This window comes from Atractosteus spatula, chromosome 6 (genome assembly GCF_055471065.1).
Source record: "Atractosteus spatula isolate fAtrSpa1 chromosome 6, fAtrSpa1.hap1, whole genome shotgun sequence".
Taxonomy (NCBI): Eukaryota; Metazoa; Chordata; class Actinopteri; order Semionotiformes; family Lepisosteidae; genus Atractosteus; species Atractosteus spatula.
The window spans coordinates 8,306,409-8,326,888 of record NC_142711.1 but is presented as its reverse complement, the minus strand read 5'-3'; the positions used below and the strand labels follow the sequence as shown (position 1 = coordinate 8,326,888).

The window sequence follows — 20,480 nt, the reverse complement described above, 5'->3', positions numbered from 1 at the left end:
GAAACATTCAATTTTATGGAATCGAAGGTCAGTGTTTCTCCTTCCCACCCTTTCAACTACACATAAACAGAAGACATTTGGATTTTAACTGATTTCTACAACAAAGTTTTTTTTATATTGGTTACTAAGGGGCTTTAAGCAAAGCTATAAATTATTTATTATTTTTCAGGGATTATGAGACACAGAAAAACTGAGCAGACAGCCAACTACACTTATATATATATACACAGACTGCACTGAACTGTGTGTCTCTTTCTCCCTATCTATACATAGAGAACTGTCACATTAAATGAGATTTCAGTAACATGGCACTATTGTCCATGTTTCCCCACAGCAGTTATGGAGTGGTATAAATATCAGCCCACATGAGCACCTACAGCAGGCCCTGAAGCACACAGCTATGCCACAAGACACAGATGGATTTTACACCTGATGTTGTCTCTCACAATATAAAGACAGGCCATTTTAATAAGACAGGGATCTGTTGGAAGACTAGATTTGAAAAGACAGGCAGAATCTAATCTAATCTAAGATTAGACTGGAATAAATGTTCAGGATATAATGTTCCCAATGAATGTTATGACCCACAGAACAAAAGAAACAGCAACAATTTAGGCGTGTTTAATATCTCCTGTCCTGTGCTCATAAACAGTAAAGTGTTCAAAAGACCAGCTCACAGACAGATAATGTTTGTGTAAACCCAACATTTAAAACAATTATACCCCAGTGAGGTGAAGCGAAATATCTTAAAAATAGAATGGCTTGGGAATTCCTAACTCTGCGATAATATAAATTCATTGTAGCTGCACTAATGGCTAGGCACTAAATTATTTACTTCAGCCCTTTACATTTGGGCTCCTGCAGTATAAATCAAGTGACATAAATTTCCAAGGCTTATAAGAAAACTAGTCGAGTTCACATTCAAAATGTTGTACTGCTGTTAAATATTCATACAATTTAATGAGGCTTAAAAGCTTCAATAACAACATTATTTAGATTTCAAATGCTTGCTACGGCCCAGAGAAGAAACAAATAAAGGTTGGATAGCATGAAACTTTCTCAAAAAGATTCGGCCCAACAAAAATGATATTTTTCCACAGTCCATAAAGTTGCACAATTAAAAAAAACCATCTGAGACGTTTCAGCCAAATTCGATTTAATATGGCCATTTTCCACTAGGTGGCGACGCAGACAGTCTGCAGCTCTTCAAAACACTGTACTTTTAAACACTTCTGGCTAATCAAACAATAGCAACATATTTGGAAGCAAGGTGCAACTCCTTTATTCATGCCAAATTCGTACCGATGTGTGGCTTACAGGAGAAAATGATTAGAACAGTGTTTAATACAACAGCACTTGTGAATTATTAACCCCTTGGGAAGCGAGATAGATTTTTAAGCCATCCCTTTTGAATTGCCTTTGAAAATGATAGCACTCATACTGCTTGCAGAGTGTGACGCAAAATGTAGGGGGAAAAATCAATAGATAAAACATAGCATAAACACATAAGCAATCTGAGCCTTTGTTTATGTCTGCTGTATAGCACTTGATGTCATGTCTTGAAGTCTACAAGGACTTGTCCTTTAAAATATTGTCTGCATGAGAACAAATCAGTCTTGCACTAAGTGCACAGTACTAATTACACCACCATCTTAAGGGGTTGTGTTAAGTCAGTCTAGCACCATAACTCTTGGTCGCAGAATTACATAAGGTAATTATGTTAAATTATTCACAACCTTGCTGGGCACCAAACGGCTCAATTAAGAATGAGCAGACACTTAGAAGGCCTTCAACTTGTAATGGGTTATGTGGAAAAAAATGCATCACATAAATCAGTACAGAGAAAGCTGTCGTCTACTCTAGTTCACTTGTTTTGAAAAATACCATAAAATTGAGAAAGGAAAAGTTTTGATTTGTCCTAAGGTGGAGACTTCGATCTTTGGTCAAGTCTTCAATGACTATATAAAAAGTGAAGACTGCAAGGCTCATATTTAATTAACATTTGTAATATAGCTGTTTTCTGTAGGCAAGAGTGAGGAAAAAAGAACCTAGCTGTGGATGTACTTACTCGTGTTGCCTCACCCTCCTGTTTAATCATATCCATGCCAGGCAACTGGTTAGGAAAGAGGTTTCCTCTCATGGTAGGATCATTCACCTGTGAGAAGAGAAAGATCTAAGAAAGTTTCTAAAGCCCTGCCTCCAGACTGCACAACAATTAATCCTCCTTGCATTTAAAAAAAATGACATTAGATTCCAAGACAAAAGGACTCCAGGAGGTCGATATGTTTTTGCTTTGGAAAAACGCTTGGTTATTTCTTTGTTGAACAGACAGCCTTATACAGGGTGAGTACAGTACCTGAATTAAAGCATCTACAGCACCATGCTGTCACGATTGTCTTCCCTCCTCTTAAGGGCGCTCTGACCCTTTCGTATTTTAGTTGATTACGTGCACCTGCCCCCTGTTTTGCCTGTTATTATTTAAGCCGGGCGGTCCCTCTATTCGTCACTCAGCATTGGGAGATGGACGCCCGGAAGCCCGCCTACCAGCGGGTCCAGGAGAGACCCGATGGCATAGCCTTCATCATGGTGTCCTGACCGTCTGAGTCCAGGGCTCGGAGCGCCTGGCCCCGTTATCTTGTTTTAACTCCCTGTTCCTGTTCCGGATCCCGTTCCGGATTTTAACTTCTTGGATGGTTCACCCGGTACCTGGACCCTGAACAGCGCCCCGGATTCCCCCTTTGGACTTTTTGGACTTGTTTGCCTGCACCACGCCCCCCCCCGAGCACTGGATCACCGTCGTCGCACCCCCCTGTCCGTCAACCCCTCCCGATCACCTACGTCTCTTCCCTGTTGTCCTTCTCCACTTACTTCCGGATTATACCGTCTGCATAGGGTCCTGAACTACGCTTCGCGAGAGCCTAGACCGGCTCCCGTTACACATGTGCAGTGAACAAGGATTTTCCAGGGTGGAAAAGGCTCGGTAAAGGCTGTGGTACTTACCTGCTCGGGACCCATGGAGGATAGCCCCGATGTAGGCACCGAGGTCATTGAGGTCATGCTGATCTGCCCTGACATCTGATTCATGTTGTTCATGCTGGAGTTCGTTGTCATTGACACATTGATGTTCATATTGTTATTGTACATGCTGGCATTTGACTGCTGCCCAAATTGAGGTGACGACTGCTGTGTGAACACGCTATCCAAAGATAAAAAAAAACGAAACCATTTAAATTGCCTACAGGAACAGACCGAGAAGACTTTCATCAAAAAATCCATAGCATATGTGTCATTCAAATCTCTCATTTGACTGAGCTTTGGGAAAACACGCCCTACTTTAAAAGTCTCACTGAATTCAAGCATCAACAGTGAATTTCCCCAGACAAGGGATTCTGTGTGATCTTGCATGAAAATTGGCTCAACTTAAAACTTGAAAAAAGGTTGCCACATAACACTGCATTCTGAAGTGCATCTAACAATCAGAAGCCACTCAAGATCCGGCGTGTTGTCTTGCAGCTGCAATGGAAATGAAACCAGCTGCAGTTTAATCCACTGGGAGGCGCCAGATGCTGCAGGATGTGCTAACCACACACACCTGAGGGAGACGGCACAAGGCTGTGCTGTGACGGAAAAAAAACTCACCGGCACCGAAAATGCTGTGGATTCAGCAATCTAACCCCCCCACCCCCCCCAAACCCTGATCTCTGACAAAATAAATCTCAGAGAAGACGTGAGGATGTGTGTGGATATTTCACAGTTCAATCTAGGCTAGATACAGTTCCAAGTGAACTCTTCTAATTGCACTAATTTTTCATCCCACAGAGGCCCAAAGCTCATTACAAGTGAGAGGGGACCCATTGCTTCTGCCACTGAAGTGCAGCACTGCCCGGGGGAGGCAAAACAGCTTCAGTACATGGCAGATCAGGTAGAAGGGTGACAAGCTGCTTCAGCAACTGAGGGGTTACCTCCGGTAGGCCAGACTGAGCCGGCCCAGGCAGAACCTAGCCAGGGCACCAGTGGTAATACTCCCAACGCCTACAAATGCTGCCCCTGCAATCTTACAAGGCCACGTAGTCAGGGTCTCAGCTTGTAGCATCAACTGAAGGAATGAAGAACTGCTAAGATTATGTGTCATATTCCCAGATGGCAATTCAGATCAAGAGCTCTTTCTGTCCTTTTACATACCAGAACGCATGGTCTTCTTCAAGACCTGGCTAGACACTCACACACGAACCTTATTTTGGATGTATATAAGTTCTTCAGGACCTAAGCTAAAAAAGAAATAGTGCAATCCTGCAATGATTACCTATTTCCACTTATGTTTCCCTGTGGCCAGCCATTCATCTCTGATGAGGGCTGGAAGCTTGCACTGGCCTGGGGCTGCTGCATCATGGGGCTCTGGGCGTGACCCATCCTGGGTGACATCAGAGGACTCTGGGGGGTGGTAGCACCTCCAAAACCTGCATCAGGTTGCTGATTCATCCCTGAGGGTCAACACACAGCTGTTAAGCGCACTGCTCTGCACTGTTTGCTGCTGGGTTATGCAGTGGTGGAACAGGAATGTGGCCCATCTTAAATATGGACAGCCACTCTGAATCAACTAGTTAGCTCCCAGCAGCAGGGAGTTTGCAAAACCTGGGATTTGATTACATAAACTCTTACTCTAACTTTTTTATCAATATTTTAAATTGAAATATAAAACAATTATGTTCAGGATTACCATCAATGCCTAAGCATCCCCCTTCAGTGATACTACCACTCGTGAACAGATGCTACATTTATAACTCAGTGACCACACATGAGTTTTCAAGACAACAAGTCAAATAAAATGATCTAAATCTTTGACTGAAATGTTAAATAACTGTAACAAATTTAACATAGCTCATGATATTACTATAAACCAAGTTTATAGTACTTGGCAATCGCTGCAAATCACATATTCCAAGGAACCTAAACCGTGTGTCATGGCAGAGTAATAATGAATTCCAAAAGTAGTCTTAGAATTATAAGTTTATGATAACTTTCAGAAGATCTTGATTAAGTGAATTCAAATCAATCCTTCTCTTCTAAATTGGTTACCAATGGGTAACTAAGCAGATTTCTTAATATGTTGTTCTCGTGAAAGAATAAATATGTGATCCTGTTGCACATTTTTCTGTTTCAGTTAGAGTTACAATCAGTTTAAACAGCTGATTGTTATAACAAAATATTAGGCAAAATAAAAATTGACAGCAGATGTAAGAAATTTGCATAACATTTTAGAGAGGCACTCTGTGTGCTGTAAAAAGTACAAAAGATAGCTATTACTATTACTACTTGCAGAATGAGTGGTATTGCTATCAAAATGTGGAGACAAAATCTGAAAACATCCAAACAAAGATAGATGATTCAGGGACACACCCACAATGAAAATGACATTGCAGATGTCTAAGTGCCAAAAATCTTAGTTCTGGGTTCACAGATCGCCACGAGTTTCAATTGAGTGAAGTTCACGACCATAGCACGTCCCCAAAAAGATAGAAATACACTCGTGCACACTAGTGCTGTGGCCGGGTCCGTTTTGAACTCTACTGTTAGAGAGGCTCAGATATAGGCTAAAAAACAGGGTTAATTGCAAGCACTAAGACAGTACAAAGCATGCAAGTTAGTGTCATCACAGGGAAAGAACAGGAATGGGGAGTGATGAGGACAGACGGTTCTTTAAGGTTCCTTTAAATCAAGAGCTCCACAGTCTTGGAGAAAGCAACAGCCAATTAGTCCAGGTATAACAAACATCAGGCATGAATGACACAATACAACAATTTATACAGGCTTATCAGATCACATCCATTCAAATGTACTGTAACTTACAATACTTAGACTTCAAGTTCAAAAATGATACTTTCTAACATCTCAGTTGCAATTTTAACCCTTTTTTCTGTTGGAATGGATATTCCACAGAATATACAGCCTATTCAGCCATCGGGCACAAATGCCGCTTATTTACAGCCCTCCTGTGGTTCTAACCTTTCAACATAAAAACAAATATCTCCACTCAGAGGCCTTGGCTGTAGAAATCTTAGATGATTTTAAAAAAAAATGACTCCATACGTGGAATCTGCACTGACACTTCAACAGGTATGTAACATTTAAATCAATCCAATCATCTGCTTCTTATCATTAACACTCTTTTCATGTCAAAAGAACATCAATGCTGTATTACAAAGCACCCTGTTAAGCCTGCACGGTGTTGTCATTCAGGAAAATAATAAAAAGCACTTCAAGAAAGGGCAGTACCTGAGCTGGGAAACTGGAAGGCATTGTGCTGCATTTGGGGACTCATTACAGCCCCAAACTGTCCTCCAATGTTTCCCATCATTCCCTGGTTAGCCAGACTCATCTGGGAGCCATGCAAGGAGCTGTGAGAGAGGAGCTGGGACCCGGGGAGGCTGGGGGACACTGGGGAGAAGGGGCTGGTGGAAGGTGGCGGGGATGTAAGTCCAGTACCGTAGTTCGGCGGGTAGGGGAATTGCTGTGGGTTTGCCTGAGGGATCCGCGGGCTGCTCATTGTCCCCGGCAGGCTGCCAGGGGCCGCCACCGCCGCCGCCATGTTGGGCGGCAGGCTGAGGCCCTGCGCCCGCATCATCATGGCTCTCTGCTGCTGCTGCTGCTGCTGCTGGCGCTGCTGCTCGAGCTGCCGCTGGCGCAGGTGGTTGCTCAGGATCTCCCTCTGCCTCTGTGCGAGCATCTGGGCGTTGATGGTTCCCTGGGGGGGGGGGGGGCAAGCACAAGGACAATGCTGGCAATCCCTGCTCTGCACCGCGCCCGCATGGCAGACCCCCCTGCCCGGGGGGCACGGCCATGAACTGACTCATTCAAGGGGAACTGCAGTCCCACGTTCTCAGAGCGGCTATTCAGTCTTGGTTATAGAATAAATTCGCTGACGGTTCAGAAAAACGTCTCACATTTCAGATTAAAGCACAACATCGGGAGCTTTGTGAAAGTGCTGTGAGTCGCCATGGCGCTGGGGACCCCCGGTCTCGCCACGGGCGAGAGCGAGAGCTCACCACGAATTGTGACGTGAGGCGGCCCTTCCTGTTCACTAGTCACTGTAAGAACTCACGTAAGGTGATGCGGGGGAGAATAAGCACAGGCTGTGCAGCAGATATTTCAACACGGAAAGTTTCAAACGGGATCTGCATGCAGAGTTAACAAGTTACATGTATCGGCAAAACTGTCTTGAAGTCGAGAGCAATATTTCTATTGCATTAAAAGAGATTCATTCATAAGCCTTCTTTTTAAAAATGTAATAGAGCTGCTTCACGTCAAGTTTTTTGCCTCATTCCGAACTGCAGAATATGCAATGTGCTGTGCATACCTGAAAACTTTGTCTATTTTGTGATGTGAATTGGAGGTTTTACAAGTTACTGTGTACAGTTTACTTTTATTGCGGTTTGAAATGCACTCAACAATGCTGATTCTATCTAACCCTGGAATATAAAAATAGCCTTGCAGTCCCCCTTTAATTACTCAGACCTGACAGCAGACCCCCACACAAGGCCGGGCCATGAAGTAATTACTCAGATTTGCCGTGTTCTTTACGGTGTTACACCCACTCCCCGACTTCCACAGAGGTTCCAGGAAGGGAAAGTCTTTACACATGTTGCCAGTGACCCTTTCTTACCGTGGTGTGAGGGCAGAGAGACAACTATCATTCGTGATACTGAGAAATAAAATCCTTTCCCCCGATAAAACTAACTTCTGAAATCTTATAACTGTAATACTTAAATCCCAAATATAGCAGGCTTATAAAAAATACAGAGTAAATAACACAATCGGAGACAATGAGATGAGACAGAACAAAGGGTAAAATGGAGTCACAGTGGCTATTAATCCACAGAAGGAACTTGCTGTGTACTTGCTCTTAATGTATCTGACAGAAACTTTCTGTAACCCCAAAAACAAGTTGTTTTTATGTCCAGTCAAATTGACAGAAGTCGAATCTGACGTAACCCCAGACAGGGTGTAATTTACACAGCAATTTCCGGGAGTTCAGTGAGAATTTTATATACATAGTTTTTCATGTCTATTATACATTTTACACACCTTTCTGTATCCACATTTAGTGATATTTCCCTCATATCTCATTTGATACTCGCCAAGGTCCAAAATGACGACCAGACTAAGGAAAAGTGCAGTTTAATCATGGGATGTCTTTCGAGAAATCAGACAGTGGGGTGGCCAGAGGTCACATGAAAAGATGGGGACTGACCTGGGCTGGTACGTTAGGCCTTAGAGGTAGGTTCAAGTTGGACACACTGCTGAGCTGGTTCATCAGGGGCTGACGGTTCTGACAACAAGATTTAAAATGTAAGCACTGAAACAAATTCTGACAAGAGGGTTAAAAAATCTCAGCAGTGCAGTATTTTACAGACATAATTTAAAAAGAGTGAAATGTTGAGTGTGATAAGGTAAAATTGTTGTATACTTCATGATTCAGTCTTAACATATAACACAATATTTTGTTTTCTAAAAAGGAATTAAGCATGGAGGTTACTTAACGTTTTCTTCAGTGCATTACACAGCGGATACAAAATATACCAATATATACGCATATAAAATATGGACTCAAAAATATTCAATTGTCATTAAAAATTAATATAACTATTGTTAATCTATAGTATCTAAAACAGCAATCATACATATTCAATCTCTACAATATTTTCGATTACTAACAGAAAGTCTTAATTTTCACAATTTGCAAGCCAAAAAATAATCCAACAGCCTTCCAGAAAATATGAAATCACAGGAGTGCTGATATTTGCAAACTTTATCTTGAAAACACTGCTATCGCCCCAGAATTGCAGCCGGTCAAATCCTCCTTCTTATACCTCCCATTTCCACCAGGGGGCACTTAGAGCCACTCAACAATTCACTTCAATGCAGCACAGAACTATCTGTCTTCAGTAAACAGGGAAACAATCGCACTATTTAATTATAGGTTCCTCTGGGTACAAATGAGTAAAAAGACTTTGAAAATCTATTAAAAATGTCTTTTAGAACTGCCCTGAGGTGATGTTTAGAAGCCAGTGCCACTCAAACGACTAGCGGCGAGAGCCCCGCTGCTGCTCACCTGCTGCGCCTGCAGTCTGTGCTGCAGCTGGAGCCTCAGCGTGTTGGGCTGGTTCGGCCCCACCCCAGGGGCACGGAGTCCGGGTCGGGCCTGGAGGCGCAGCATCGGGTACCCCGGCCTCTGGCCCATCTGACTGGCGATGGCGTGGAAGTTGGCGTCCTGCATCGGGGGGTAGCTGCCCTGCGCCATGGGGGCCGGGGCGGCGTACTGCTGATTGTAGAGAGGTGGCTTCTGGTCCAGCATCATGCTGGGGTCCTGGCTGGGGAACTGCTCTGACTCCACTGCCTGGCCCTGCAGAGACACGGACACACAGACCCTCCTGTGGGCTCCGGGACGACTCGTACATTCATGCAACAGACTTCCCGTCTTAACGTGCAGTGAACACCATGACTGAACATGCAAGGCAACAGGCGCTGGTCTTCCGTCAACAGAGAACTGCAATCCAGACCAGGTGACCACAGAATGTAACCTCAAACACATTTTCAAAAGTGACTTGCATTTATATCCCTCATACACTGAGGTGTCCAGAGCCCTAACTAACTACTGCTTCATCCTGGACTGCTGTTCAGTAAAGAGCTGGCAGTACTGCTCCCGGATGAGCCGGATATCCCAGAGATTTCAGCTCAAGGGGAGAAATTCACCAGCTGCCCCCAGTTCTTCAGGTGTCAGTGCACAACCCAGACCTCCAGGACAAGGATGGGACAGCTCCTGGTTTACAGTTTTTCAGGCTGGCTGCAACCAATTACTTTTTATTGCAAAAATTAAGAGCTAATCAAAGACTAATAACAGGTCCCGTTACAATTCACTCAATTCCTGTTTGGGGCAATATATTTTTCATGCAGTGAAAAGTCATTGCAGTATAAATTAAGTTTACTCTGTCCTGCTTGGCAGTATTGGCCACAAGAGTTCAGCCTGTCACAAAAATTCAACTACATGCTTCTAGATCGAGAGGGAAATCGTTTTGTCAAAACATTCTTTGACTGATATCGGGAACACGATCAGACCCGATTCTTTTACAAATGCTGAGACTATACACAAAAAATTTCAAGTGTCCCACTGTTATCTGATCTCAAGAGTGTGGTACAACGTTGTATATTTAGCCTCTGTACTTTTACTGGTGGGAGATTAGGAAGGCCTGCAGCAAACAGACCTTTAAGGTGAAATAAAAGAGGACCTGAGCAATTTGCAGGAATCACAGGACATTTTGCTTCTTAAGATGTGCATCCACTACAACACCATAGAGACACAGACACAAGTGCGTCTCTGGTGCGACTCTGACTTAAACTCAGGCTTAAGGACTACCTGGCTGACCAAAGCAGGTATCCCCAAGGCGCGGTCAATCTCCTCCAGGCCATCGAAGTCCTTGAGCACAGAGTAGAGCTGGCTGAGCAGGGCTCCTTCATCTGTAGTGCTCTCGGGTGAGGGGGCAGCACACAGGGACTCGTCCTGGGGGCTGCTGTAGGCCGGCCTGAGGGGAACAGTACAGTGGAGCTGTGACAGGGCTACTCCATCTTGCCTCCTCCCTGTCCACCTCCTTCCCAATTCCACAGCTAACAGCTCTTGTTCTTCTTTGTAAAGAGAAGACATTCTAAATCCACTCCAGACATCAAAATCTTCGCTTAACTAGGCAGTCTGCTAAACTACCTCTGGGCAGGTTGATTATTTTTAGGGAACAGGTTCATTTCATTCCGTTCAGTGAAACGAATCACTTTAACGATTAAAAGACCTGTTCATTTCGTTCAGGATCCACAAATTCACCCAGCGTAACTACGCTACTGAGGTGTCTGAGTCAGTACACATAGAACAGCAACACTCCAAATGATACAAGTCAGCAGTGCTGAATCAGGTCTGAGTCAGTGAACGAGTCAGCGCTACAGAATCACTCCAATGACATGAGTTAGTGAACCACTCCAACAGGTATCATTTAACTGAATGGTACGGAGTCAATGAATCGGGAGGAAGTTACTGAAATGAGGTTTATGCATTTCTAAAGATAAACTGCTATCTGCAGCTGATAGTCTTGGTACTCTTTGACCACTTCCACATGGACAGATAAGTAGTTTGAGAAACCCAATAATATTTTTGTGAAAATGATAAAGGAAATATCATACAGATGATGAAAGCTTAGCATCTTTGCCGCATACAGCTGTTCCCTGAAGGTTAAAAGAAGCAAAACATAAATGATAAGCAAAAATATGGCCAAAGCATACTAATTTTTTAAACAGCCAGCTCTGCAATAATGCAATAGCAGAATCCCATGATATGGAAAACCTGCATCACAGTAACCATTGATTCAGTGGGAGTTAAGGGGTAAGGAGGAAAAAAGGTCTAGAAAACACCATCACGGCAGAAATATTTCCATTGAGTCCTGTCTATTACTGTAACATCTCATTCTATAAATAAAACAGTTTTACCGAGGTTTGAAAACAATGAAACCAGGGCATGAAGCAAGGACGGTATTTGCATCAGCCTTTGCAATAGGAAATGCAGCAAGGGAGGAAGTGAAAATGTTTTCATTCAGCACTTTTTTAACCTAAAGAAATATTAATGAGCTGTAATTTTACCCTGACTTGCCCGGCTGCGTGGAGGCAGCCACAAGCCTGTTCACTCTTACTCATGCGTGACTAGTTCCTGCACACTCGACGGTGTTATAACCACCTCACACTCCCACTTTCAAACACAGTGGTAGTAAGAATGGCATGGCCTTATATCGGATTCACAATGCTGTAACACGTGTTATAGCAGCACTGATGGCAATGAGCTGAAAAAAGCCAAAAAACACAGGGACAACAAATTCTGACTGTTACTTATGAACAAATACGTCATCAAAGGTAGGGTGAAATAAATCATAAACTGAGAACTATTAGAAAATAGCAAAACAGTAACGTGATGGTTTTTAGATTCTTATTTCTGATCACACCAAATCAAGGTCATCAGCTAAATAGTAATGGGGAAAAATAAAACGGAAAGCTAATGTCACACACTGTTTTTCACCTACTGTAGGACATATCAGCAGTCATTATTTTTAGTTGAGGACCTAGTAACGTATATGTAACCCAGTGACAGGAGTTGTGTTAATCTTCTTGTATGGCCTCATAGTTCCCTGCTACAATGTGGTGTCTTAAGGAATCATCTGGAACTCTCCCATTCTACCTTCTAATTTTTCAGAAATAAAGCTTTTAAAGAAGAGATCCCATGGGGGGGTCATTCTCAGTGCATGGTTATTCCATCAGACCACCACCAGTGGGCATGACCTACAGGGCTCCACAGCTGACAGACAGCTTAGCGACGGACAACTTAGAAGCACTCATAACAGTTTTCGAAACCTGGTGCTTTATAATTTATGTTAGCCTGTGTGCCCATGTAGGCAGCATATAATAACAGCTACTGACTGTTACTGGGAATCACTGGTATATGGTTACATACAGTACACATAATTGAAACTTTAAAACAGACAAAACTATGTAGTCTTCCTGTAGTAGGTGTATCCTACTAATTAGTATAAATATTATTATAATCTGATTAATTTGTGAATATGTGAAATTCAAACCAATGTAACTGTCTGAAATAACCAGCAAAATACATTCTTCATGCAAAGCCTTCAAATATACACACATCATTATTATGAGGGCAATTTTGCATTTTTGAGGAGTTTAACAATTTACAATTGCTCAATTTGCTTTGTTGCATTTGACTCAAGTTTCCAAGTTCCTCTCTTCATCCTTTAAACTCTGGGATTGGAAATTAATCATTTTCTGATTATTACAAACAGAAGGTACATAAAAGTTCTCTCCTCTTATAAAGATGTGGAATAATTATTCCCTGCAAAAAACAACCAATTCTTGAAAATAGTTATGTCAACTTAAAGGTCTCACCCTTTATGTAAAACTAGCTGGTTCTATCACATCCACTTTCAACACCTTTTCTTAACAGTTAAATTTCTTACTTTACATTATTATTGCATTTAAGTTTGCGGGAAATACAGAGGGGTGATCAGGGACTTGCTTAAGAACAGTCAGTACAGTCATCAGAAATACCACTGAGTCTCCTATTAGTGATAATATTAAGGGGTAGTTACAGTAGCTGTAATTAAAATGGTAATCTGTACTATACAGCACAATCAAGAGTCAGTACTCTAAAGAAACATGGTCGAACTACACTGCTCTACAATGATCCTGCAGTACTAACAAGCAGATCCCGTCTTGTAAAAAGTATTTACATTCCCGATCGCATTTGGTGCACTCGGCTGAAAGCACATCCTTTTCTCCGTACACTCAGATATCGCATTTCATTCTTACTACACTTTTGGTTTCGCAGGAAATGTGTTCATACAGGGGGAGGGTACTTGTGGAGGAGAAATTACACGGCCAGAGAGACTGTTCATGTTTAACACACAAGAGATCACCCGCAGGCTCAGATCGTCTTCATTCATGCACTGCTGCTGTGCTCGCAGTCTGCGCGGCGGGAGGGCGGTACCTGTTCTGGTTGGCGAAGGGGGCCGGCTCAATGGGCAGCATGCTGTCAGGCCACGGGGCGGTCTGATTGGGTGGCGCCTGCTGCTGGGAGAAGGCTGCTCCGGACATGACCATGTCCAGCTCAGACTGTGGTCCTTCACAGAAACACATGGGGGCACAGGGCAGTTAGGGCACAGGAAAACCCGAGCTCGCTCAGCACAATGCACTAAGACTGTGGCCTTTTCTACAAAGAGCAAATGCACACTCAACACAGAAACATTAATGATTTTGTTTTTCCTTTCTGAAGCGTAGGACTTCTGAAAGATTTGCATACTATATAGCTCAAGGGTTTGCCACACTGCCTTCAAGGAATCTTCTGTAAACACAGTTGTTACGAGTCATGCAAGAACATGCTGAGTACTGAACTGATCAAAGATAAAATGCAACTGCTAATAATTTTTTAACACTTTTTGAAAGACTTCCTCAGTGGTTTCCCTGAGCTCTTAGAGAGAGCGGACTTGATTCACAAGCACATTAACTAAAACCCCCAGTCATGTCCAAACTGCACGACACCAGTAAACATTCGGAATCGCTTAAGTACACCTGTACAGCAGGTGGCTTCTGATAAAAAGATAACCAGCCTTTAAGGACACTGGCATTTTAAAGACCTGATCTGTAACCATGCAACAGGTTCATTCAAGTTTAGTTTCATAGGATTACATAAATACATTATCGTCCACCACCAGTGACACCTGCAGCAAGCATTTGGCACTGAAGGTATTTTTTTAAAACGGTGTCACTCCATTATTCTGCTTTTAGTTTTTCATCTCAGCTTAAAAGGACGACAAAGCACAACACAGCATTCGGCGTGCTTCAGCTCCTGTCTCCGCGCTGACAGAGGATGCCCGCCCCTGTGTGGCACAGGCTCAGGCTCAGTCTTACCCATTATCTGCATCAGCTGCCTGGGGCCGGGCTGGCTGTTCGGCCTCATGGGGACCCCGGGGGTGGTGCTCCGGACCAAGCCCCCTCCCTGCTGCAGCGGCCGGCCGAGGGAGGTGGGCATGCCCGCGCTGGCGCTGCTGACCGCCGGGCCCTGGGCCGCCCACTCCGCCGACTGCATGCTGGCTCTAGAGGGGTTGCTGCCCAGCGGCACTGCAGGCAAAGCGACAGACGTGAGAGCTGGAACGCGGCCGGCCGCTCATCCTCCAGAAGCGCAGTCGCGGGCGGAACTCGCAGACGCCCGAGGGCTTCGCGCCGAGCTAGGGGCCCTGGGGCACAGCGCCGCAGGGGGCGCCTGTGTCGCCGTACGCGGGCATCCCAGCGACTACACCGCGGCAGGGGAGTGGATTCTGCTGCCAAGCTGTTGACAGGAGGAGCTGCGTCTCCTACCACGAGTGCCGAGGAATGAGAGGCAGCAGCTGGTGGCAAGGGTTAACCCCTGGGCTTCCTTCCTCAGGAAATGAATCACTTCTGCTGTACCCTACGTCAAAGCATTTATTTCCAAACAAGGCGCGGGCGCGGGCGCGCGCATACTGGAGACGCGAGGGAGCCGTGTGAAAGAGCCGATTTTCTAATGAAGACCTGATTCGAAAAGAAGTTCCGTTCTGTGGGAAAAGAGGGGGGTGTCTCAGCCCGCAGGAGGGCCGGGCTGAGCTTCTGTGTTTTTATCAGCCTGAGGTGCCGGTAAGGCTGAAAGAGTCTGAAACCGGCACTCAGAGGAACAGAAAGGGAAATTACAGAAAGGAACTTTCCAACGTGCGTTTGTTACAGGTGAACCTCAACCAGGGGAAACCCCTCATTCCTCCAGTGGAGCACAGAATCGCAAAACAGCTCTTTTCCCACTGGCACCGCACGGACAGCCTCAGGCTGCAGTGACATGTCCATTCACAGCGCAGCTTCAAAAACACCTTCCTCGGAACTACAGATTACTGCAGAAATCTTTTCATTTTTTTAAGGAAAGTCTAGTTTAAGAGTGTGCCAAGAAAAGAAAGTGTTATTTCAAATTTATAGGCAAGAATAAAAAAAAAATTGTTCCATCTAAATTTTCTATTTGGGGTGTTTCTCTACTGTACATGACTTGCCTAGCAAACACCCTTATCCAAAATAACTTACAATGTGTCAATGACATTTAGTTACAGGCAAGGAAAAACAGGAATAAAATTAATAAAATGAGTGTCAGGTCAACATTAGCTGATAATGCAGTGCAAGTGCTATGCCAGGCAAAATGAAAGAGTAAGAGCTAAAACAATTTGTGTTTATTGTTTACAGTGAACAAGAGCTAGAAGCAAATGAGACTGCTAGTGTCAGCGATATAAAAACATCAGTGCACTATGGTGGAAGAGTGACTTAAAAATTGATTTTTTTTATCCCTAACAATTTTCAGTCTGTTCAGACACTTTTTAATAGCACAACAGATACTAGATATTAAAAATAACAAAAAACGGGCACAACAAAAAATTAACAAAATTATTACATCATTAATTCTAATAAGATCACTTCATTGGCCATATACAATTTATTGTATTAGGCGTTTGTCTTTTCGCATACCCCAACTTGCTGTCCATGAGACACACAGACACACAGACAGGGAGAGAAGCTTGGGGTCAGAGCGCAGGGTCAGCCATTTATACGGCGCCCCTGGAGCAGTAGGGGTTAAGGGCCTTGCTCAGGGGCCCAACGGAGTGGGATTCCTCTGCCGGCCGTGAGATATGAACGGGCAACCTTCCAGCCACAGGAGCAGATCCTGAGCCACGGAGCCACTACATCGCCCATGTCATTTCATATGAATTTTTGTTTTGACTTTTGACTGACTTTTAGACTTTCAATTAAGCTGGTCACAACATTCTGCATTTTGTGTTACCTTTAGGACATGAGATTTACAGAAATTACTTGTAACCTTGTCAGAGTCTCACAGAGGTGCTGTCTAGTGGGAAACAGTCATAATGCCCTGTGTTTTAAACCTTTTCCATGGTATTGTTCAGCTTTCCTGAAATATCGAAACTGACATCTCTAAATAAGCCGTGTATTAATACAGTTACCATAACAACTGGCACAGCAAATCCTTACATTTTGTTTTTCTGCAGACTCCGGGCCCCTGGGCACCTGGTGGCACTGACCTGGGTTCACTAGGCTGGTTTGGCTGGAGACCATGCCCTGGGTTGTCATGATGCCCTGCTGGGACGCCACCGAAAAGGGGCTGCTGTTCCTCATGGGGGGGAAGGGTCCCGAAGATGCAGGCGCTGGCAGGGAGGGGGGTCCCCGGCCGGGCTGGCCGGCCCTGGGGTTGTTAAAGTCTGCCGGAGGAGAGACGTGTTACCACGCTGCTGCTACTTCTTCTCCTCAAACCTACGCGCCGTGGGACACCGTCCACAGGAACCCACACCCGTCTTCCCCAGCTTCTCTGGGTCTGAAATCATCTCGGGCCCGGAGCCCAGGGGTTATTTACTACAGCTTAAGGGCCGAAGAGCAGCGAAGGGCAGCATGCAGCTCTTAAGCTTTGGCATATTGTATATTGCACTTTTTGGATATAATACACCTTGGTATACACCTTGGACACACCGCAGTGCTATTCATACTGAGTCTAATTTTATTCTATCCTATTTTATTCCATTCTTACTGTGTTATTTATTATTTATTATTTCATTTTATATTGTAACTTTTTACTCATGGAATTTTTATTCTATTTCCTTTGGTGAGCTTGCGGAAAAAAAAACATTTCGTTGCCAGCAATTACTGCTGTACGCTGTATTGATGTGCATTTGATAAATAAACTTTGAACTTTAAAAATGGTTTCAACTTGGAGAAGCCCGTACTTAGCTTGTAGCTACAACTAGTAAGTAATTGATCTGAAAATCTCCAGGGTGTCAGGTTAAATAACAGTGTTTGGTAGCCTGCTACTGTCCTGTCCTGACAACAGGACAAAAAGGGCTACGTATCCAATATTAAACACTTTAATTCTGGTCAATATTGTATTTACGAACAGGTAAAGGCTAGTTTCATGCTGAAAAGTAGGAACAAGAAACAAAAGGTTTTGGCTGTTGAGCTTTCTTCTGCTGTGCGAGACTCCTGAACAGGCTCAACAGCTGAAATAGTTTGTTATCCTTTCTCCTTCTCAGCATGAAATGAAGCTCTACTTGTTCCTTTGTAGCCAATGCACACTGCCCATTCAAACCCTTATTATATCAAACTACTGGAATAAAGGGCTTTAATTCACTTTTTAGCCTTGATGTGTTTAGTTAAAAAGGTATTCCATTAATAAAAACAACAACAACATGATTAATAAAATAAACAATTTGTTATTTGTAACAAGACTAACAGCGATTATTTTTCTAATCATCTGAGAGATCCAGCCTGTACATTCATTTGTTTTATAGCCATTGCCATAAACAGGAATTCAGGCTTCAACAATAAATAATGCAGTTGGGCTCTGGAGCTGGGTAAGAAGCACAAAACTGAAGCGGAGAGGAAACACAACACCCTCTGTTAAGTCCCCTTTAAAACAGTCCTGGAAAGACGCCCCCTTTCCTGTTTGAGTAATTCTGTTACAGGACGTGTGTTTGAGTGAGGTGGGGAAATGCCGGTATCACTGTGTTTATTAACAAACAAAGCCGCCATGTGCACTCGCTGGCGTGTGCAGGTTCAAACTGTTGCTTGATAAGTCAGCAGTTTTCTTTCACTGCATGAGTGACTTAACCTGCATGTCTGCTTCTGAATGGGAAGATGTTTAGGTCACGCTCTCTTAAACAGTTTAAGCCTTCCAGCCCTCTGAAAAACAACATACGCACGCTGCCACCAGATGACAGCTTGTTAGGAATCAATGACCTGCTGCTCTAGAATTGAAAGTTATAATAAAGAAACAGGAGATGTATGAGGCGCCCCCAGTGCCCCCTATTGGATTGTACAGATCCCTATCTACAAAAAACAAAACTGTTCTTAATATGGTGCCCTTGAAATCCTGTCTTTCAGGACCATTAGCAGGCAGGATATAAATCTCTTTACACCTGGGAAAAGTTCAAATGGTCAAGTGAATTATCTTAAGAGCGGCTCTCACGTTGTCAAATTTAAGGACTACGCTTAAAGTATCTGGAAATCTGACAAGAGGAGTGAAAAACAATAGGAATGATACAAACAAGTAAGGGTTGTTTCCATGCTGAAAAGAAAAGAGACATGGTGTTTTGGTTGTGGAGCCTTCTTCAGGTATCACCTCATACACACAGCCGAAATTTGTCTCTCCTCTTTTCAGCATGGAAAAAACCCTTACTTGTTCTTTGCAGCCTATGCATGCTGACGCAGCTCCCTACTTATACTTGAACAGGGTTTCTGGAGGTCTCGCACTGGTCCATGTTACACTGCCCCTTTCTCACAGCCGTGGACTTACTGCCTTGAGCCATGCCAGGGAAGTGCTTCTGCTGCCCCAGGGCCGTGACGGGGCTGCCCTCCCCTGTGATCTGCAGGATGTCGTTGATGATGGCCTGCTTGTCCACGGCAGCAGGCAGGCCGCCGGGCCGCGTGTCCGAGAACAGCTGCGGCTGGCTGTTCTGCAGGTCGTCCAGGATGTCGTCCAGCTCGCTGGACTGCAAACACAGACAACCGAAAAGACCATCAAGAGCCGATAACACGCACTACAACCGCTGGAAACCCCACAGGCAAAGCAACAAAGTGGGGACAGAAGTTTGGAGACTGATATTACAAACTTGTCTGAGAGACAGAAGGGGAAAGGGCTGAGGTCTCACTTTTTAGAACGTTAGGACTTTGTTTTCACAAAGTGCTTTAACATTTTTTTAAAATATATCCAAATAAGTATACTCCTGCAGACAATTTAATAAAAAAAAACTGTTAAAACATGGAAGTTCTACAATTAAATTACTTAAGTACATAATTCTCTTTTGCCATTAAAAAAACAATGGAAAAAATTGAATATAAAACTTAGATAAGGACCTCTACTGTATTTTAATTTCTTTATTAAACATTCCCCTTTGGAATGGGCTGGGAAGCCTCAATACAGTGACGGCCTATGACCTTGACCTCTGCCTTAATTAGTTATGGTAACAGTGTCCTAATAAGAAAATACACATATTTAACCCTATGTAAGGCACTCAAAAAGGCTTAAAAAATGTACTGACAGTGAAATACTCGAAAAATCAAGAATATGGTCCTAATATAGAATGTAGTAAATCAACTGCAGTGCTAATATGGAAATGCTTATCATCTCTGAAATGGAGTCACAGAAAACTAGGCCAGCATTTCTGCAGAGAAAAGGAGCTTACTCAAAGCATTACACAGTAACAAGCACTCTGCCGCTACACGTTTTACATGGTAACAGCATGCAGTTTAATTAATCACAAATAACCTGCAAAAGGATGACCAGAAAAAAAAACTGTTTTGAGAACACCACACAGGAATTGCATCCTCTATCACAGTTTTATTTGCTGCACAGTTCACTCAAATTGGATTTCATATTTTGCACCATTTTGTATTAAAATGAATTGTAGATGCCCGATTCTGATGAAGTACTGCAATAAAAAACAGCTGGTACTAAACAATGCTGATGTATGGTACAACTAGGACACAAACACAGTAGGAACATACAACCTCCACACAGACAGCAGACCAGGAATTGAACCCAGGGCCCCAGCACTGTGAGGCAGCAATGCTCACCACTGTGCTGCCCAATACCAATATTTTAAATAAAAAATAACCAACAGGACATTTTCCTATTCGCATACGCTAAATTATAGGAACCACTGCAGTATTACAGCCTTTGTTTTTTATTAATACATTTGAAAGAACTGTTAACAGGGCATACAGCAACAATGGAGAAAAGAAAACTGACATGCTCATTTAATGAATTTTGAATAACTTATATGGATCCCACATTACAGTCACAAAGGAGCACAGATCCACTGACATCACACTCC

General features: G+C 43.5%; 1 protein-coding gene across 4 annotated transcripts in view; it reads right to left on the bottom strand.

Moving 5' to 3' along the window:
* The window catches only part of ncoa2 (nuclear receptor coactivator 2), a 133,312-nt gene that overhangs the window by 4,575 nt on the left and 108,257 nt on the right, over window positions 1-20,480 (bottom strand). For 3 of the 4 annotated variants that reach the window (XM_088919174.1, XM_088919176.1, XM_088919173.1), the window contains 11 exons: window positions 18,941-19,136; window positions 16,680-16,856; window positions 14,506-14,715; window positions 13,586-13,718; window positions 10,412-10,577; window positions 9,110-9,400; window positions 8,249-8,326; window positions 6,274-6,742; window positions 4,304-4,481; window positions 3,001-3,196; window positions 2,069-2,155 (listed from right to left, as the gene is read on the bottom strand). In XM_088919174.1, coding sequence (XP_088775300.1) covers window positions 2,069-2,155; window positions 3,001-3,196; window positions 4,304-4,481; window positions 6,274-6,742; window positions 8,249-8,326; window positions 9,110-9,400; window positions 10,412-10,577; window positions 13,586-13,718; window positions 14,506-14,715; window positions 16,680-16,856; window positions 18,941-19,136 — 2,181 coding nt within the window. The remainder of the gene's footprint in view (window positions 1-2,068; window positions 2,156-3,000; window positions 3,197-4,303; window positions 4,482-6,273; window positions 6,743-8,248; window positions 8,327-9,109; window positions 9,401-10,411; window positions 10,578-13,585; window positions 13,719-14,505; window positions 14,716-16,679; window positions 16,857-18,940; window positions 19,137-20,480) is intronic. The other variant, XM_088919177.1, reaches the window with a different exon arrangement.